We start from the raw sequence: 20,478 nt of genomic DNA on the forward strand, positions 1-20,478 counted from the left end.
ACATAGACCTTGATAATGAGTTTGATTATCAAACTGTTTGGACAAAGCTAAAAATTACTATTGAAGGGCAATTAATGAGAATCCAAGCCTGGACCCCAGATTTCACCCCTGAAGAGGAAACCCCCGTTGTTCCTATATGGGTGGCTATTCCTGGCCTACCTTGGCATTGTTACAATAAGGTATTGCTGACTACTATATTGGAGTCTATAAGGAAGGTGATATTCCTTGTACTGTGAACATCAAGGTCATATGGATGAAGAATGTACAATCAAAAGGAGGGATGATGAGTTCAAGAAAAGGAAGGAACTGGAAGCTGGTAAAAAGAGCAAAGAGCAGGAGCAAATTAAAATTCACAAGAACAAGAAAGAAGTACAAATGAGGCTGCAGCAAAGACATAAAATCAGCAGAACAAGGAAGTAAACCAAACTCAAGCAAGGAAGCAACTTACAAGCCATCAACAAGAAAAAAACACCTTCAAACAGAATGAACAGGAGCAGCAAGTAGAGTTACAGGAAGAACAGTGAGACCCAAAAAAAGAGGCAGCACAAAAATCAGGAGGCAACTAACTCCAAGTCTGTTTGGAAACCAGTTTCACCACAAACACAAAGAAGCAGGGATAACCAACAACAAGAACAAGAAACAGCAGGTATGACTAATATACCAACTCAAAATATTTTCTCCAACCTTGGAATGCAGCAACAGCAGGGGACATACAATAGAGAAAGGAGCACATCAGTGGACTAGCAACACAGCAAAATCAAAAAAAAGGAGCTACTAACAGCTCACCTGCCACAAAAAGAAACAACATAAACAATGAACAAAAGCAGCAGACTACTGCAGCATACAATCACAAGAGCACAGGTATTGACTCAATACTCCAAGTTCCAATTCCCCCAATATTATTAATGTTGATGATGGTCTTTCTGAAGAAGTTATTGGAGGTATGGCTGGGGGGGTGTCAGGAGAAAATTACTAACTTGGAGGATGGGGTTACCAAAGAGGGGAGTTTGCCTCATGTTCATGAATGAGGGGTTGGTTGACCATAGGACTGGCTCTAGAGCCCTTGATAACTCTAGAAACAGGCAGCAACAAGGGGAGAAACAACACAACAAACACCAAATACAGAGCAGAGATAACAGGGAACAAGATTCTGGCAACAATAAGGAAGAACAGCAATCTGAAAAAGAATGAAATAAAGATAAAGGGGAACAGGTTGCTACTTGTACTCCGGAAAGCACACCCAAGAGCAAAAACAAGCCCAGCAAATAGAAGAGGGATGCTGCTAAAAGGAGATAGAATAAGCAACAAACCAATGATAGTAATCAGGGCTCAATATATGACTCAGCCATCTTCTGAACCACCAGATAAGGGACAACAAATTTGTAAGATGAATAAGATGCCTAATATAGATCAATATGCTTTGGATAATTCTAAAGATGAAATAGATGGGGATAATCACTCCTTAGAAGAGTTTGATGAGGATGATGAGACTAGTGAGGCCCTTATTAAGGCATTTATTCCTCATAATGATCAAACCCTAGAGGAAGAGATCCAACAAGTAACACAAAGTCAATGTCTATCTCCAAGGGGTTTTTCCACCATGACAAATTTCATTTCAAGAAACAAGATGTCAATACTGTCACTGCTGGCAGACCTTATACTAGGCTCTTTTCCTCTAGATCTTCCCAATGATTATACAATCATATGGAATGTGAGAGGGATCAACACTCAAGGGGTGTTGGAGAGACTCAAGATGCTCCGAAAGCTTCACCATTTATCTGTTATCACTATTTTGGAACCTTTCTCTGATAGTGTGCATGTTCAAAGCTTTAAGGTCTAATTAAGCATGGAAAATGCTACTAGTAATTGTAATGGTAAAATTTTGATTTTTTGGAGCAGTGATATTTACTGTAATATTCTTGATGAAGATGAACAGCAAATCACTTTCAACATGAAACACAATGAATTACAATACCAATTTACTAGTATTTTTAATTATGCTAAATGCAAAGATCACCTCAGGAGACCTTTTAGGGACAAGATGATTAAACAAGACACTTTGAATGACAACCCTTGGTGTACTGTAGGTGATTTCAATGTTATAACTTCTGTGGAGGAAAAACTTGGAGGGCTGCCTTATAACATGAGGAAAAGTATGGATTTTATAGCTGTCATTGAAGCCTGTGGCCTTTTGGACATTGGCTTTTGTGGTCATAAATTCACATGGTCCAACAAGAGGGGTATTAATCACAGAATTGGGAAGAGGCTTGACAGGGCTATGGTAATGATTCATGGTTGGAAAAGATGCCTCAAACCACTATAACTCACTTGTCAGCTACGGGGTTTGATCATTGTCCTCTCCTTATGGAAATGGACTCCACAACTACTGATCACATCAAGTACTTCAGATTTCTCAATTGTTGGGTTGACAACCCTCATTTCATGGAAACTGTTAAAACTTGCTGGGAGGAGGAAGTGACAGGTACTGGTATGTGGAGATTTCACCAAAAAATGAAAAGGCTGTCAAACACTCTTAGTGTTTGGTCTAAGAAGGAATTTGGTGATATATTCCAAAAGGTTAGGATGTATGAAGAACAAGCGCACAAGGCAGAAGAAAACTACATCACTAACCCAAGTGACTCAAATAGAAGTATCCTTCATGAAATTAATGCAAAGTACATCAAGTTTCTCAAGTTTGAAGATACTCTTTTGAAACAAAAAACCCAACTTCAGTGGTTTAAAGAGGGTGATACTAACTCTAAATATTTCCATTTTGTGATAAGGGGGAGAAGAAGGAAGTTATTTATTCATAAAGTTGTCAATGAAAATGGATATTGGACACAAGGTGATGACAACATTGCTCAGGTAGCTTGTGAACACTTCAAAGAAATCTTTAATGGTGAAGAAAAGCTTACCAATGAGCATACTTTGGAATGCATTCCAAGGATGATTAGTCAAGACGAAAATACTCAGCTTACCAATATTCCTAGTATGGATGAGATTAAAGAGGTGGTTTTTTTCTATGAATCCTAATTCTACAGGTGGACCTGAAGGCATGAATGTGCATTTTTTTCAAAAGTGTTGGCATATTATCAAGAATGATCTTATGGGGGTTGTACAAGCCTTTTCAGTGGACAGATGATACCTAAATACTTCTCCCATTCTTGTATTGTGCTGCTCCCTAAAGAGAATAATTCAAACAAGATCACTTAGTATAGTCGTATAAGTCTGAACAACTTCACTAGCAAGATCATATCTAAGCTAATGAGTAACAAACTTAAAACTATACTCCCTGCTTTAATCTCTCCTAATAAATCAGGGTTTGTTAAAGGTAGAAGTATTTCTGAGAACATCATGCTAGCTCAGGAAATCATTCACCAAATCAAAAAACCCAATATTGGTAGCAATGTCATCATTAAACTAGACATGGCAAAAGCTTATGACAGGGTTTCTTGGTCATATACTTGCCTGGTTCTAAGGAAAATGGGATTTGCTGAGATATTTATTGATATGGTGTGGAGAATCATGGCTAACAATCGGTATTCAATTATTGTCAATGGTAAGAGATATGGCTTTTTTCATTCCACCAGAGGTGTCAAGCAAGGTGATCCTCTTTCTCCGGCCCTATTTATTTTAGGTGCAGAGGTATTATCAAGATATCTCAACATACTACACAATCACCCATACTACCATGGTTTTTTTCATGGAAAAGAGAGGGCCACAAGTAAACCATCTCAGTTTTGCTGATGATATAACTTTGTTCACTTCAAGAAGATGCAAAACTTTGAAGTTATTAATGAGTACCTTAAAGGAGTATGAACATAATTCAGGGCAACTCATCAATGGAGACAAAAGTCACTTTATGCTACACTCTAATGCTTTCAATAGCACAAGAGGTAGACTAGAGAGATTGACAGGTTTCAAACAAAAGCAAGGTCCTATTACTTACCTTGGCTTCCCTTTATTTGTTGGTAGGCCAAGGAATATATATTTTTCTGACCTTGTGAATAAAGTTGTTGGCAGGATTACAGGTTGGAAAACCAAACAACTTAGCTATGGTGGAAAGACAGTTCTTACAAAACATGTGTTACAGGCCCTCCCTATTCACCTACTTTCTGCAGTAACTCCTCCAACTACCGTTCATAAACAAATTCAAATGCTTATGGCTGACTTCTTCTGGGGATGGAAATGTGATAGGAAGAGGTACCATTGGGCTTATTGGAAAAACCTAAGCTTCCCTTATGATGAGGGAGGATTGGGCATGAGGAATCTAAAACACATTTGCAAGGCCTTCCAATTCAAAAAATGGTGGATTTTTAGGACCAAACGAACCTTGTGTGGAGATTTTTTGAGAGTAAAATACTGTCAAAGGTCCGACACTGTCAACAAAAAATGGGATAATGGAGATTCTTTAACATGGAAATACATGCTGATGAACACACAACAAGTGGAGCATCACATCCAATGGAAACTTCAAGCTGGAAATTGTTCCATTTGGTGGGATAATTGGCTTGGCACTGGACCATCAGCACAATTCACCACCAATAGTAACAGATTCAACAACTCTACAGTTGCTGAATTTTGGGAGGAATGGAAGTGGAGTTGGAGCAAGCTGATAGGGCAGCTACCAGCCAGCCAGTTCTCCAACATATTGGCAACAGAGATATCTCCACAGCAGCACATTCCAGACAGGGCAGTGTGAAAACTCAACAATCATGGGAGCTTCACCTGTTCTTCAGCTTGGGAGGAAATCAGGGATAAAAGAGTCAAGAACCAATTCAATTCCTTCCTATGGCATAAGAACATTCCTTTTAAATCTTCTTTTTTATTATGGACAACCCTTAGGGGTAAACTTCCTACTGATGAAAGATTGATTAACTTTGGCATTGAGCCATCACTTTGTTTTTGGTGTCTTGATGGAGCACGTATGGACAGCATAGAACACACATTAAATTCAGGGAAATTTGCAGTCAAGGAATGGAGTTATTTTGCCGGAAGTGCAGGCCTACAGCCGGACCATTCCTCACTGCAGCTGCTGCTACAGCAATGGTGGACAGCAAAGTCCAAAAATGCAGCCCACAAACTGCTGCTACAAGCTACTCCAGTATTCATCTGCTAGAATTTGTGGAATAACAGGTGTGCCTGCAAGTAAGGAGGTAAAGCGACCAACATCAGTAGGGTGAAGTATGCAGTCTCCAAAGACAACTTCAAAATGCTGAACAGCGCATTTGCACATCTCCAATGGCCTGCAAAGTGAATTGATCTAATCAAAAAGAGTGAAAAGTGTGTGCATGACATAAAGGTGAACATGGTGAAATGGCTTAAACCTGCAGATCAGTGGCTCAAAGTGAACACTGACGGCAGTGCACTCATGAACCCTGGCAGGCCGGGGGCAGGTGGAAACTTGACAGACAAACATGGAAAATTGGTGATGGCTTTCATAACACCACTTGGAGAACGGAAAAACAACAAAGCTGAAATAGAGGCAGCCATCTTTGGCTTAACTTGGGCACTTGAGCTTGGATACAGGAACATAATTTTGGAACTTGACTCTCAACTAGTAGTGCAATGGGTCCTAAAGAAGGCAGTCCCTTAATGGAGCATCATCACTCAACTTGGAAGGCTGCAACGACTTATTGCTCAAGTCCACAACTTCAAATGCATTAATGTATTTACAGAAGCGAATTGCATAGCAGATACATTGTCAAAACATAGTCACAACATTGCCAATCCTCAGGTATATTTCAACAACCATCAATTACCTAAAGGAGCAAAGGCCTACTATCAACTTGACCTATTGGAGATGCCTAATTTTAGAAGAAAGAAGAAAAAGAGAATTTTTGAACCTCCTTGAGGTTGTATATCTTTTAAACTTAGAAATAATAAAAATTATAACTACTTTGAATAGGTTAGGTTAGTTTATAGGCTTTCTTGTAAAGGGAGAGTTTCCCTAGTTTATGTTTCCTAAGTACTTTGTATTGAGAGGAGTCCTCTCCCTAGGTGATTAGTATTTTTGTTTCATCTCTTGTGTAAGGGGAGGAGTTGACTCCCTTTGGGAAGTTGATTCCAAACCATCTTAGGTTGGAGGTTAGGTTTATGCCCCCTCCTTGTATTTTGTTTTTTTTTGTTATTAATGATAAGGCCTGGGGGTGTTTCTCAGCCCCTACCCCTCCAAGGGTAATTCACCGGGAAAAAAAACCTAACTCTAAAAGAAGCTAAAAATAAAGACTAAAAAAATTCTCTCTCTAGTTCTCACAGCGACGGGAAGTCGGAGGTTAATCAAATGGCGTTAACGCCACCGGTGGAACAGAATTGGCCACCAGATACGGAACAAGTTCATCATCCTAATATTGATCCACAAACAAAAGAAGATTCCACAAATTCGAAGTTGTGGCATGTAGAAAGGAGTCATATTGCAATTTCCTTAGAGGAATTAGAATGGGAAACACGAGTCATGGAAATGGCGAATTCTAGTTTGCTTGTTATTAAATATATGGAAGAAAGAATACTATCAAGAAACTGGTCAAAAAATCAATTGAGTTTGTAGGTGGTCTAAAGATTGGAGATCGCAATTCGCTAGATGTGCGATCTATTTTTAGAACAATGTATGGTGGTGTAAATGTGGATCCATGTATTGGGGATTATTCTCCTTTTCAAGGCAATCAACATATTTAAAATTTACAGCAAATGGGAGTCGTAATCGCCCAGCTATAAAGATCAATTGGTGGTAAAGGAGGAACTCCGATCAAAATTGAAGAGGAGGAATCTCAAGAAACGAATCCAAGAGTTGTAGGTGTTAAATCTGAGGTAATATTATGAAATCCTAATCTACCACAACATACTTTTATTAACTTTCAAATTCAAGAAGCAAGTTCACAAAAATGTCGAAAGAACCTTGTTGAAGATGCTGGGCAAGTTCAAGGGACTGGTGCAATGATACTAGGTGATTAATTTATCCTACAATGCTATAAAAATGTAGCTGCAAGTACTAATGATGAATGAGTACACACAGGTAAGATTGTTTCAACTAGCATGGCTCCTATGTTACTAGTGTGCATTGTATAGATAAAGAGAATGTTTGGCTAGTTGTTGTTGATAATGTTAATATGTGTGCTGCTTCTAAGCTTGCTGTTGTTGTTGATAAACTGAAAGAACAGGGATTAAGGCACGAACATGCCAAGTACAAGGTGGGAATGGGGGTGGTAATCAACATAAAAATCTTACTGAATTCCCTCAAATTTCAAACAATTTTACTAGACAAAATACTCAGAATAAGCAGGGTTCCAGAATCTAGTTCCTGTTAGAATGTCCAATAATCAAAGTAGTCAACACTTACCCAGAAAAGGAGAAGATCAAGAACCAACTCCCTATAGTATTATACAAACGTTCTAGACTTAAATATAATCTGGCTAAAACTGCTACTTTGATAATGTTTGAGACACCTAAGATTACTACGAAGTAAGGTAGACCGGCTATTATATTTAGTGCTATAAATTTCTTGGTTAAATGATCTGATAGGTGTAAGTATACTCTAGTTGTTAAGTTTAGTTATGCAATGCCTAAAGTTAAACTAATTAGACAGAGTTTTATCAACCAAACGCAGCTATCAAGTAGAGTTAAAATTTCCCATTTCAATGCGAGACATGTCTACGTTGATTTGGATAATGAATTAGACTTTGTAAAAGGTTGGACTAAACAAAGAATGGTTATTGAGGGACAACCTATGCGTATTCAAACTTGGACACCTACCTTTAAACCTATAGACGAACCTATGTTCTAGTTCGGATAGGTCCTTTGGAACTCCCATGGCATTTCAATTATAAGGAATTTGGATAGGTCCTCCGGAACTCCCATGACATATCTACTATAAGAATATACTTACTGCTATGCTATCTCCTATTGGTAAGGTTTTATACTTAGATAATGCTACTGTTAATAAGACAAGGGGAAACATGACAAGATTTAGAATCCGACTTGATCTTACAAAAGAAAGACCTAAGCATGTGTGGCTTTGTTCTGATGAAAAAGATTTGAACAAAGGTAAGTGGCAAAGTATTGAGTATGAGAACTTACCTGACTATTGTCCATATTGTAAAAATCAAGGCCACATACTCAAGGACTAAACAATTAAAGCAAGAGATGAGGAATTTTATTAAAGGAAAGAATTGGAAGAAGGGCAAAAAAGGAAAGCCAATACAGAACATAAAGACAAGGATCATGCAGTAGGTGAAATAATGCAGGGTAAACACCCTGCAGATAACATACAACAAATGCAACAGGTTCCAGAATTTGTTGATCAAGATGATAAATGACAGAAGCAAAAAACAAAACTAACTACACAGTAAGAGCATGTCCTTCCGAAGACTGTTTGGAAAGCTAAGAATCTACAGCAGAATACTATGCAAGATGTACAACTACTAGTACAAACAGGTATGCAAATTAATGTTCCTACATTTAACAATTTTATTGAATTAGATAAGCAAGAACAAAATACAATAGCTTAAACAGATATACACGATGAGAATTACGCAACTGTTCTTCTCCAACAAACAGACCATGTAGGCCATGCATAAACTGAATTAGGTAAAATCAAACTGTAGATGCTATACAATGTATGATTTCACAATCCCATCTATCACAACACACTCCTATTTTATGTGAGATTAATAGAATTTGTGTAGATGTGGAAAGAAGTGAAAATATGGACATAGAGGAGAACATAGAATCTGATTTGCAAGGGAAGGAAATAAAAAAAAAGGTTGATTTAGCAAGAAGGAGAGTGTAGCAGTTCAGCTCCAGCCCAGCAATATGACGAGGAGAAAGCTCCAACACAGTCTCCGTCAGAAGTATCATAAGAAAAATCAACACGAAGAGGAAGGAAATTCACCTCAGGACTGTAACAACAAATCCATGAATAGGGTGAGTAAAAAAAGAATAAATGCTCTAACAAAATAACAAGGGAAGGAACAGCAGGGACTACAATAAAGAGGTGAAGAAGAGGATGAATATAGTCATATAGCTTCCAAGGATGAGTATGATGAAGATATTAGAGATCCTTTGACAGTAATGAAGATGAAGATGAAGTTAAATCCACTTCCCACATTGAATATGAAGAAGATATTCAATGGTCTATATTGTTAAGGTATGATGATATGTATTCTTAAATGCTATGCTATGTGAAGTAGGATGTTGGTCATGATTCTTGTTGGGTTACTTGATTGAGTAAGGTTATGGGGATTCACTTGGTCAATGCACTTGTTGACTTGATAGGGGTTCATGGGTAAGTGTCTTGCTTTGATTATGAAGAAATGTACTTTTATTCATGCTTGTTGCTATTATGACTTGATGATAGACTTACTTGACTATGTATTCAATTATATGATATGCATGTTGACTTGACTAGACTTGATGTTGTTGTTCTTATGGTGTAAATGCCTATGACTAACTGAACATGTCCTATTTATTGGTATGGTCTTGTTGAATGTGCATAAAGGTTTTTAATGTAAAGTTCATACCTTTTATTGAAATGTCCCTTTTCTTAGCATGTTTTCAAAGTATATGTGCATACAGTCTCATACTTAGTACAAGTTGTGTACTAACCCCATTTCTTCCTTTTTCCATCATTTTAGGTTTCGGTCGTTGAAGGGTTTTTGGAGACGACTTTGAAGAAGACTTGGAATTCTTGATCATCCAAGTTGGATAGGTCCTCACTTTCCGAGGGCAATACCAATATCAAGCTATGAAGTTGTTTTAGTATTAAGACTCTTATGTTTCTTTCCTTTCATTTGAGTACTAAACATTGTATGACATATATATGGTCTTATTGTATGGATGTATGGGCTAGGCCCAATTTGATATACTCTTATTATATGGTTATGAGATGAGACGACTATTTTGAGACTGTCATATTCTATATATTTATGTGCAATAAAAGTAGAAGACAAAGTAATCTTCCTATACGAAGGGTCTATGTATACTTTATATATATATACTATGTGTATGTAGAGGTCAATGTAAACCTCCAAGTAGAAGTAATGAAAAGTTTTAAATTTTCCGCATTTTTGACCTATGAATATAATGATGTAAGCTAAGAGGCTAGTCCTAGTCCTCAAAGAGGACGACGACGCCGGTTACGTCTAGGGGTATTCCTGGATGTGACATTCACAAACATAATGTATGGTACATTATTATCAACTACATCGTGTAAATTATATAAAAAGTTATATGAAACATAATGTGTAGTTGAAATGAACACAAGGTTGAAAAGATATCAGAATTTGATCATCTAATAGTAAATTGTATTGTATATTAATGTAATAGCAGAAAATCTATAAATTGAAAATATCTAATCTCAAAATGATGTATCTTAAACATAATAGTAATCCCAAAAAAAGATTTTTTTCAATCTTTTTTCGGAAAGAAAATACAAGTTCTTCAATTGTGACCTTCTTATCCACAATGTCCACAACATTTTGTTTTTGTGCTTATCTTTTCATCTGGATTTTTTTCATTCTTTTTCTTGGTCGTCAAGACATCCTTTACACCTAGGTGGCAAGACAATTTCATTCAAAACAAAAAAAATTATTATACATGCTAAAGAGGATAATAGATACATTAAAAGAATATATCTTCTTCCAAATTGGTACATTAAAAAAAAGAAATTCATATACTGATACTTTTAGAAAAAACCACATGTATATGATACGTTACAGTAACAAAACACTAAATCATAGTGATAAGAAATCCATTACATATACGTCAAACTAGTAATTTATCAAGATGTAACCAGTAATGTATCATGACTTATATATCCATATACAAATTCAAAAATTAAAAAAATACTTATTGAAGCAGAAAATAAAAATTGAAAAACAAATTCACATGTATCCTATACTTTACATAATATCAGCACACTAACTCAAAGATGTAAAAACACATTATATATGTCACTCCTCGAGGCTACCCCTTGGATGTAAACACAGGACCTAAGTGACCCCAAGATAACCCTAAGATGGCATATCAAAAGCACACTTTAAAAACCTGAACAAAAAGTTCATTATGGAATCTTAAAACATGAGATATCTTAATGAAGGGGAATACCCAAAATAGGTCTCAATATATAAATATTAAGCACTAGTTGATGATACTGGACTATAACTCAATATACTAAAGTTGAATCTATATATGTCTGAGATAAGACACTTCTGACTAGAGATGTTGGGACATGCCCACAACTAATTCTAGTAAAACTAAAACTAAAATGAAAGACTGAAATAGAAAACATGTCTATTGTTCTCCAAGTATGAGGATTCACCATTGACTCTGCTTAATACGAATCGAGAACTGATCTACACGTGCTAAATGTCGAGGACCTAAATCTACATCACGAAAATATGTAGCACAGAGTATATGTCAGTACTTGAAAGTTACTGAGCATGTAGGATAGGATAAATCTGAACAAACATATAACTACACAAAGCATACTCTGCAATGATATAATTTGTACATGATAAAGATGCTAAAATATACTGAATATGAACTAAACTGAATGGAATTACCAAGTACATAACATACTGAGATTGAATATTGAACTATATCTTAAAAACCTCGTCAATGCACTGGAATCTGACTTTGGAAGCTACTATTAATCGTCATAAAACTACGTGAGCTAAACGTGGATTCCAATATATACGACCCATTGAGAGGACTCAATATATGTTGCCAGGGGTATAACGCAGGACTGGCGTGATCACTAAATCAAATACCTAGTAGAGGGGACTTATCTACCTATGGGGGCACGTCATTCTAGGATTGTAAGGGTGACTGACCCTAGACCAACTTGGTGTTAAGCCTTCTCCCATCTGGAAATGTATACACTAAATTATAACTGAAATATACTGGATAGCTCAACATTCTAATATGCTAATTGATAATAAAACATTTGAAATCTCAGGCATGTATATCTGCATATCTGTCCTAACTAGTATAACTCATGAGCTAAACGAATATACATAACAAGAATTTTGAATTTCATCCAAAAAAACTAAGAAAAATTGTTACAAAGACATGATAATCTGAGTAAGAGCACTACTACAGCTAAAACATAAGAATTTTTGTAAAGTTCAAGAAACCTTAAGTCTAAACAATATGAAGGGAATTAAGAATCTCACTGAATTCTAGGGACCCAATGGGCGAATGGAACCCATTAGTGAAATCTCACATATTTAATTTGGTGATAAATTCACGCATAAATCTTTCAATTTATCGGCTAGAATTGAAGAAAACTTGTTGCATTCTTAGAGGGGTTGAGTCGCGTCTTTCTCCTCTTCTCTTTCTAAACTTGGATGAATTGGTGATTGAAGCTTTTTATTATGTTCTGACTAGTCAAATAGGTTTAAACTGACCAAAATAACGCAACTCAGGGATTAAACAACGTAGTTTAGGTGACTAATGCATGGGTAAAAAGATGAAATCACCCGTAACTGAAGTTGTCGGGACCATTGACGGGCCTGACCAACGGACTGACTAAAATGGTCTGTCCTGGTCAATCGTCGTTCAAGTTCAAAGGATGGGTTTGAGGGTCACAATCCACGGAACTGGACCACGGTCCGTGGTCTAACCTACGGTACGTAGGTCCAGAAGTTGGTTGTGCTCTGAAATTTTCTAGGCAGGCTGCATATTGCCAACCACGAACCCCACCTACAATCCGTGGGTCAACCTAAGGTTCATAGGTGTCCTCCTTAGGGGCACCTGCAACTTCTAAAAAACTGAAATCCTTATCATTTATGAATTTGGGGTGTTACATTATCTTCCTCTCGGGAACATTCATCCTCGAATGAAGTCTAAACTAGCTGAATATGGAGGGAAGGAGCTAAGATTCCTATCACTAAGTACTAAAACTGATATCTAACTGAACTGAGTTCCAAGAACATGCAACTACACTGAAAATGCAAGTATAACTGAGAGAACATGATACTAAGGCTGAACTTAACGCAAGAGTAAGCTAAAAGGACTATTACCTCGGGCTGAAACTGAATCGGAAGGAAAGAGATAAGGATAATTTGCCTTCATGATTGCTTCTGCTTCCCAAGTAGCTCCCTCTATGGAATGAATCCTCTACAAAACCTTCACTGAAGCAACTTCTTTATTTCTCAACATTCAAACCTGGCTATCAAGAATTTCAACTGGATCTTCTTCATAAGTGAGACTATCCTTCACAACCACACTCTCTAATGGTCTATTGATGTTAGGTCACCCACACACTTCTTCAACAAGGAAATGTAGAAGACCATATAGACTGCGGGTAATTTTGCTGGAAAATCTAACTCATAAGCCACATTTCCAAATCTTTTCAAGATTTTGTAAGGATCTACATATCTAGGACTAAGCTTTCCATTCTTTTCAAATCTAATCACCCCTTCATAGGTGATACTTTTAGCAAAAGCCAATCATTGATTTGGAACTGTGTGTCCCTTCTCTTTGCATTTGCATAGGACTTTTCACTACTCTGTGTTGCCTTAATTATATATCTGATGAGCTGAACTTTTTCCATAGCATCACTGAATCTGGCTTTATCATGGCTACTTCACCTACTTCAAAATATCCAACTAGAGATCTACATCTACGCTCGTACAATGCCTCATAAGGGGTCATCTGAATACTAGAATGGTAGTTATTATTGTTGGTTAACTCTATAAGAGGAAGGTCATCATCCAAATAGCCCTTGAAGTCGATCACACAATATCTCAACATTTCCTCTAAGGTCTAAATGGTATGCTCTGCCTGACCATCCATCTGTAGATAAATTGTTGTGATGAGATTTACTTGGGTACCAAGACTTTCTGAAATGACCTCTAGAAATAAGAGCTAAAGTGAGGGCCTCTATCTGAGATGATAGACAAAGGAACCCCATGCAACCTGACTATCTCATTAATATAGAGTTTAGCATAGTTCTTTACTGATCTGTAGTCTTGACAACCAAGAAGTGAGTGGACTTAGTAACTCAGTCTAATATTACCCAAATAGAGTCATGTTGTTTGAGTATGAGGTAAACCTGTAACGAAGTTCATGTTGATCACTTCCCACTTCCATGTAGGAATGTTAATATCTTGATTCATACCTCCTGGTTTCAGTTGTTTTACCATAAACTGTTGACAACTAAGGCACTTAGCCACAAAAATATGCTATATCACTCTTCATGTCATTACACCAAAAGACATCACTGTACATCTTGGTGGTACATGGATGATTAGAATACCTGAGTTATGGGCTTCTATAAGGATCTTCCATCTCAACTCACCCACCTTAGGAACACATAAAGGACCTTGGTAGAGAAGTACACCATCTTCCTTTTGGAAGAAAACCACAACATTGTGATGATGAACTGCATCCTTCAATTGAAGCAATATAGGATGATTGTCTTGTTTTTTCCTTAAACTCCGCTACCAATGAAGATTCTGACCTATTTTGAACTATCACACCATGATATGATAGGTTCATAAGACAAACTCTTAAGCCAGTAAGCCGGTGAATATCTTTTTCTAATTCCTTCTTTCTTCCTCAACATGTGCTACACTACCCATAGATAGTATGCTAAGAGAACCAGCTACTATATTAGCCTTATCTGGATGGTAAAGCACATTCATGTCATAGTCCTTAAGGAATTCATGACATCTTCTCTGGCGAAGATTCAACTTCTTTTGGGTGAACATATACTGACGCCTGTTGTGGTCTGTGAACACATCTACATGAATAATATACAAGTAATGTCTTCAAATATTTAGGGCAAATACTACGACTACAAGCTCGAGGTCATGAGTCAGATAGTTCTTCTCATGCACCTTAAGTTTTCTAGAATCATAAACTATAACCTTACCTCGATGCATCAGCACACAACCTAGGACAACTCTAGATGCAATAGATCACATAACCATCTAAACCCTATGGTAGAGTCAAAACAAGATTTGTAGTCAACCTAATTTTCAGTTCTGAGAAGCTTTTCTCACACTCATCTGACCACTGAAACTTAACCTTCTTCTAAGTCAGCTTAGTCAATGAAGAATCTATGGATAAAACTCCATCCACGAACCTTCTGTAATAATCGACTAAACCCAATAAACTCCCGATCTCTATACGAGAGGTGGGTCTGGGCCATGCTTCACTGCCTCAATTTACTGAGAATCCACTCGGATCCCTTCACTAGACACTATATGGCCTAGGAAAGCAACTGGTTGTAACCAAAACTCACATTTGCTAAACTTAGTGAATAACTAGCGATTTTTCAGAGTTTGCCAAATAACCCTTAGATGAGTTGCATGATCTTGCTTTTTTCTAGAGTAAATGAGGATATCATCAATAAAGACAATGACGAACAAGTCCAATACTTCTTGAACACCCTGTTCATCAAATTCATGAAGTTTCAAGAGTATTAATTAGCCCAAAAGGCCTAACTACAAATTCATTAGGACCATACCGAGTCCTAAAGGCTATTTTTGGGATGTCATTACCTCTGACTCTAAGTTGATGATAATCGGATCTGAGGTCTATTTTTTTAAAAATGACTAGCAACTTGAAGTTGGCTGAACGAGTCATCAATCCTGGGGATAGGGTACTTATTCTTGATTGTGACTTTGTTCAACTGCCAATAGTCAGTGCTCATCCTGAGAGAACCATCTATCTTTTTCATGAATAACACTAGAGCACCCCATGGAGAGATATTAGGTTTGATGAAGCCCTTATCTAGAAGGTCTTTCAATTCTTCCTTAAATTCCTTAATCTCATATAAAGACATTATGTAAGGAAAAATTGAAAGAGATTGGGTATCTGAAAGAAAATTTGTTCTGGAGTCAATTTCCTTTTTGGGAAAAATTTTGGGTAGATCTTCTAGAAACTCAGCTAATACTAGAACTGACTCAAGAGTTGGGGTTTCGGAGTTTGAATCCTTAACCCAAAAATATTATATATGTACCCTTTAGAGATCATATTTCTGGCCTTAAGGTATGAGTTAAATCGATCCATAGGCACTGAGTTACTACGCTTCCATTCTAAGACTGGTTTGCTTGGAAACTAAAAACAAACAATCCTAGTTCAATAATTGTCTGAAACATAATAGGTATGTAACAAATACATTCCTAAAATGGTATCAAATTCTACCATTTCTAACTCTACAAGATCTTCTAATATTACTTTCTAAGAGACGGTGATCGGGAAATTTTTGTATGGTGTCTACCTATAACTAGGTCACCACCTAGAGTAGATATTAAGACGGGTTTTGAGAGAGTTTCTAGACTAACACAGAAGTTTATTGCTATGTACAAAGTTATAAATGACAAATTAGCCCTAGATCTAACAAAGCATAAACATCTGAATGAAAGACTCGTAATGTACCAATAATTACATCAAGAGAATCTTCCTGATCCTGACGAGTCTGGAGAGCATACAGCCTATTCTGGCATTGACTGCCACCTGTATAGATTAAGCACCCTACTGAGTTGGATGACCTACTGGTGTTGCTGGGACTGTAGACTGAGAGCCCTACTATTGTTACCTCCTTGTCTTTGTTTAGAAGAAGTGCAATCTCTCAACCTGTGACAAGTCTAACCACAACCAAAACATCCTTCCTTGCCTGCAAGACACTCACCCGGATGGTTCTTACCACACTTTGGACAAGTTGATAGGTTTTGTTACCTGAAACACTCTCTTGAGACTTAGAGCCTAATGCCCTACCTTTTTTACCCTGTCAAAAACCTAGGGATGGAGCACTAGCTGATGAAGGTACAGGAGCTGAAGAACTTTGTTGAAACTGTGAGCGATTTTCACCACCCAATTTCTACTGAGAGTACTCATAGTTCCTTGTTCTGGCCTTTTTGTTGTCCTTATCTAGTTCTTTAATATTATCTCCCTCAACCCGCTTAGCATGAGTCATGAGCCTAGAGATACTCATATACTCCAACAACATAGCCTTTCTGCTCTCTGTTTTTACCAAGTCAAATATCCCAAATAGGAACTTACTAATTTGTGCCCTGGAATCGACAAAAAAAATGGAGCATACCTGAAGAGCTGGGTGAACTTGAGTTCATACTCTTGGACTAACATTGAACCTTGTCTCAAATTCATGAATTCATGTGCCTTAGCTTCCCTAAACTCTCTTGGGAAGAATTTATACAGAAAAGCTCCGATAAAATACTCCCAAGTCATAGGAGTTGCATTCTCACCCCTATTTTCCTTCCACCGCGTGAACCAAATGTGAGCCACATCCTGAAGCTGGTAGGATGCCAAATCTAATCTATCATTTCCTGTCACTTTAAAGGTTTTCTTAACCTCATCAATGAAGTTTTGGGGGTCTTCACCAATTTGCGACCTTAAAAACTCAGGTGGTTCATCCGAACAAAATCTCGAACCCTAGTTGCCGCTAATCCACCATTAGTATTTCCAGGAACACGAACCTGCTGGTTGTTCTAATTGGCCACACTGTGAGCCAAAAGTTGGATAAAATTCTAAAACTCTACATTTGAAACCTCATGGTCTTCGACTGGAGGAACTGTGTTAGCGTTGCGGGCATTAGCACTCCTTGCATACACTCTACGAGGAGGCATGATATGAAATAGATAACGTCGAATTAGAAAGAAGATCATACCCATGAATGATAAGAATAACAAGAAAGTGATGTTTTCCCTAAAACACTTTGTAGCCTCTCCCTCATAGGTGTGGCACACTTCACACTCATGAAAAAGACTCTACTTAATGTGGATTTTTAGACATCCTAGGATTCTTAAACCTAATATTTTAATATCAAATTTGTCACGCTCCAAGGCTACCCCCTGAACGTAAATATGAGACCTAGGATCATGAGGGACCCCAAGCTAACCCTGAGCTAGCATATCAAAAGCATATTTTAAACAACTAAACAAATGATACAATGTGGAAGCTTAAAACTTGATATAAACTAAACGATGGGGAATACCCAAAATAGGTATGGATATATAAATATTGAGTAAGAGTTAATGATAATGGACTATAACTCAATATACTAAATTTGAATCTATCTATGTCTGAAATATGCTAGAGATGTTGGGACATACAGCCAGTTAACTCTAGTATAACTTAAACTAAAATGAAAGACTAAAATATAAAACATGTCTATGAGGACTCACCACTGGTACTACTTATTACGGATCAGAAACAGATTTACACGCTGAGGACCTAAACTTACATCACAAAAATATGTAGCACAAAGTATGCGTCAGTTTTTGAACGATATTGAGCATGTAGGATAGGATAAAGTTAAACAAACATATAACTGAATAAAGCGTATTGAGCAATGATAATAATCTAAACATGATAAAGATGTTGAAATATACTAAATATGAATTAAACTGAATGCAATGGCCAAGTACATAAAATGTTGAGACTTAATACTGAAGTATATACGAAAACCTCCTCAATGCACTGGAATCTGACTTTTTAGAGCTACTATTAATCGATATGAAACCATGTGAGCTAAATATGTAGTTCGATGTATACACCTCATCAAGAGGACACAATATCGTGTCAGGGTATAAAGACATCACTGGCGCGCTCACTAAATCCTCATATGAGACTTATCAACCTATGGGGGCACGTAGTTCTAGGACTATGAGGGTGATTGAAACCAGTCCAACTTGGTGTTAAGCCTACTCCTAACTGGAGTTGTGTACAATAAAAACATAACTGAAATATACTATATAGTCAGCTTTATGACATGCTAAATGAAAATGCAACATTTAAGTATTGATAATAAAGCATTTGAAATTTGAGGCATGTATATTTGTATATCTTTCCTAGCTAGTGTAATTCATGAACTAAACGAATTTACAAAATTAGGGTTCTGAGTTTCATGCGAAAAGCTAAGCAACATTGTTATGAAGACATGATAATCTGAGTAAGAACATTACAACAACTAAAACAAAACAATTTCTCTAAGGTTCAAGAAATGGCAAGTCTTAACAATATGAAGGGAATCAAGAATCTGATGACTAAATTCTAGGATCCCAATAAGCGAAAGAACCCACTAGAGAAATCACATGCCTGGTGACAAATTTAACAAAGAAATCTTTTGATTTTGAGGCTAGAATTGAAGAAAACTTGTTGTGTTCTTAGAGGGATTTGGTCGCCTCTTTCTCCTATTCTCGTTCTAAACTTGGGTGAATTTGGTGATTCAAGGTTTTAATTATTCTGACTAGACTAATAGGTATAAACTAACCAAAAGCGTAGTTTAGGGATCAGACGACGTACTTTAGGTTCCCAATGCATAGGAGTGAAAACCAAATGACCATTGACTTAAAATTTGATGGGGCCATTGACGGGCCTGACCAATGGTCCGTCCTAGTCCGTTGTCATTTGGTTTCAATGAATGGGTTTGAGGGTTACAATCCACGGACCTGGACCACTACCTGTGGTCTAAACTATGATTCGTAGATACGGCCGTGGATCGTGCCTTTTCTCAAATTTTCTAGACAGGCTGAAGGTGGCCAACCACGGACCCCACTTACGGTCCAGGGGCCAACCTAAGGTCCGTAGGTGTCCTCCGTAGGGACACCTGCAACTTCTGAAAAATTTAAAAATCCTTATCCTTTTTGAATCTGGGGTGTTACAACAATTACATCAAACTAGTAATGTATCAATTTGTAATCAGCAATCTATCACGACTTATGTATTAATATACAAATTCAAAAATTAAAAACAATGTGTATGAGTAGCAAATCCAGGCAATCGCTCCAATTAATACATAAAAGATTTGTATCTTGCTGACATTCTTATTTGTTGTATCAATATAGAGGGGATACATAGCAAATTCAACTTCATGTTTCTTCACCTCAACATAAATATTTACTCTCATATCATTCCTAATAATCAGTGGATATGAATTAACTTCTATAATGTATGTGATCTTGATTTTTTCTTCAATTCATCAATATTTAACTCAGCTGCAATGACTGAAATTAGATTGACGAATGAAATATTTTTCCCAACCACTATCGCATCACTCTTGTATCGTTCGTATCAAATTTTCAACAAAAAATTAGATCTTAGTGGAATGTTTCTTCGACAGAACAAGGAGAATGGAAAAATAGGGGGAACGATGTAGAGGGAGAAAGACGAAATAGGGAGAACGACGAAACAGAGTGAATAATTAAAAGGGAGAATGAAGAAAGAAGGAGAACGATGAACAATGAACACGGAGAACGATAAACATAGAGAACGGTGACATATATGCAATTTTGAATTTTGAATTGATTTGTTATGTTAGGATCTATGTTTCAGTGATTGATAATAAGGGAGGAACTGAATAGCATAATTGTTATTAGATTTTCCATTTTCTTTCTCTTTTTAAGCGCAACAACCGCATAATATTGAATCAAAATTAATATATCTGGACAACCAACTATGTATCGGGATGGTTGATTTTATAAGGCATATTTGTAAAATATAAAACAGTGG

General features: G+C 36.9%; 2 protein-coding genes across 2 annotated transcripts; one reads left to right on the forward strand and one right to left on the reverse strand.

The window, feature by feature from the left end:
- Positions 1-1,846: 1,846 nt before the first annotated feature.
- Positions 1,847-2,323, forward strand: LOC107027651. The gene has a single exon (XM_015228754.1). The coding sequence runs from the start codon at positions 1,847-1,849 to the stop codon at positions 2,321-2,323; it is 477 nt and encodes a 158-aa protein (XP_015084240.1).
- Positions 2,324-8,764: 6,441 nt separating this feature from the next.
- LOC107027652 lies at positions 8,765-17,594 on the reverse strand. The gene is made up of 3 exons (XM_015228756.1): positions 17,517-17,594; positions 17,051-17,400; positions 8,765-8,894 (listed from the first exon to the last, which is right to left on the reverse strand). Exons 1-3 carry the CDS (start codon positions 17,592-17,594, stop codon positions 8,765-8,767), a joined length of 558 nt encoding a protein of 185 aa, XP_015084242.1.
- Positions 17,595-20,478: the final 2,884 nt, after the last annotated feature.

Source organism: Solanum pennellii, chromosome 8 (genome assembly GCF_001406875.1).
Source record: "Solanum pennellii chromosome 8, SPENNV200".
In the NCBI taxonomy this organism is placed as follows: domain Eukaryota; kingdom Viridiplantae; phylum Streptophyta; class Magnoliopsida; order Solanales; family Solanaceae; genus Solanum; species Solanum pennellii.

Excerpts from the sequence above, each read along its gene's own strand:
- LOC107027652 (XM_015228756.1), bottom strand. The coding sequence starts at position 17,594 with ATGCCTCCTCGTAGAGTGTATGCAAGGAGTGCTAATGCCCGCAACGCT. Across the intron at positions 17,401-17,516 it reads CTCCAGTCGAAGACCATGAG|GGTTCGAGATTTTGTTCGGA; the intron begins GTTTCAAATGTA and ends AGCGGCAACTAG. Across the intron at positions 8,895-17,050 it reads AAGTTCACCCAGCTCTTCAG|TCCTGAGGTGAATTTCCTTC; the intron begins GTATGCTCCATT and ends TTGTTGTTACAG.
- LOC107027651 (XM_015228754.1), top strand. The coding sequence starts at position 1,847 with ATGGAAAATGCTACTAGTAATTGTAATGGTAAAATTTTGATTTTTTGG.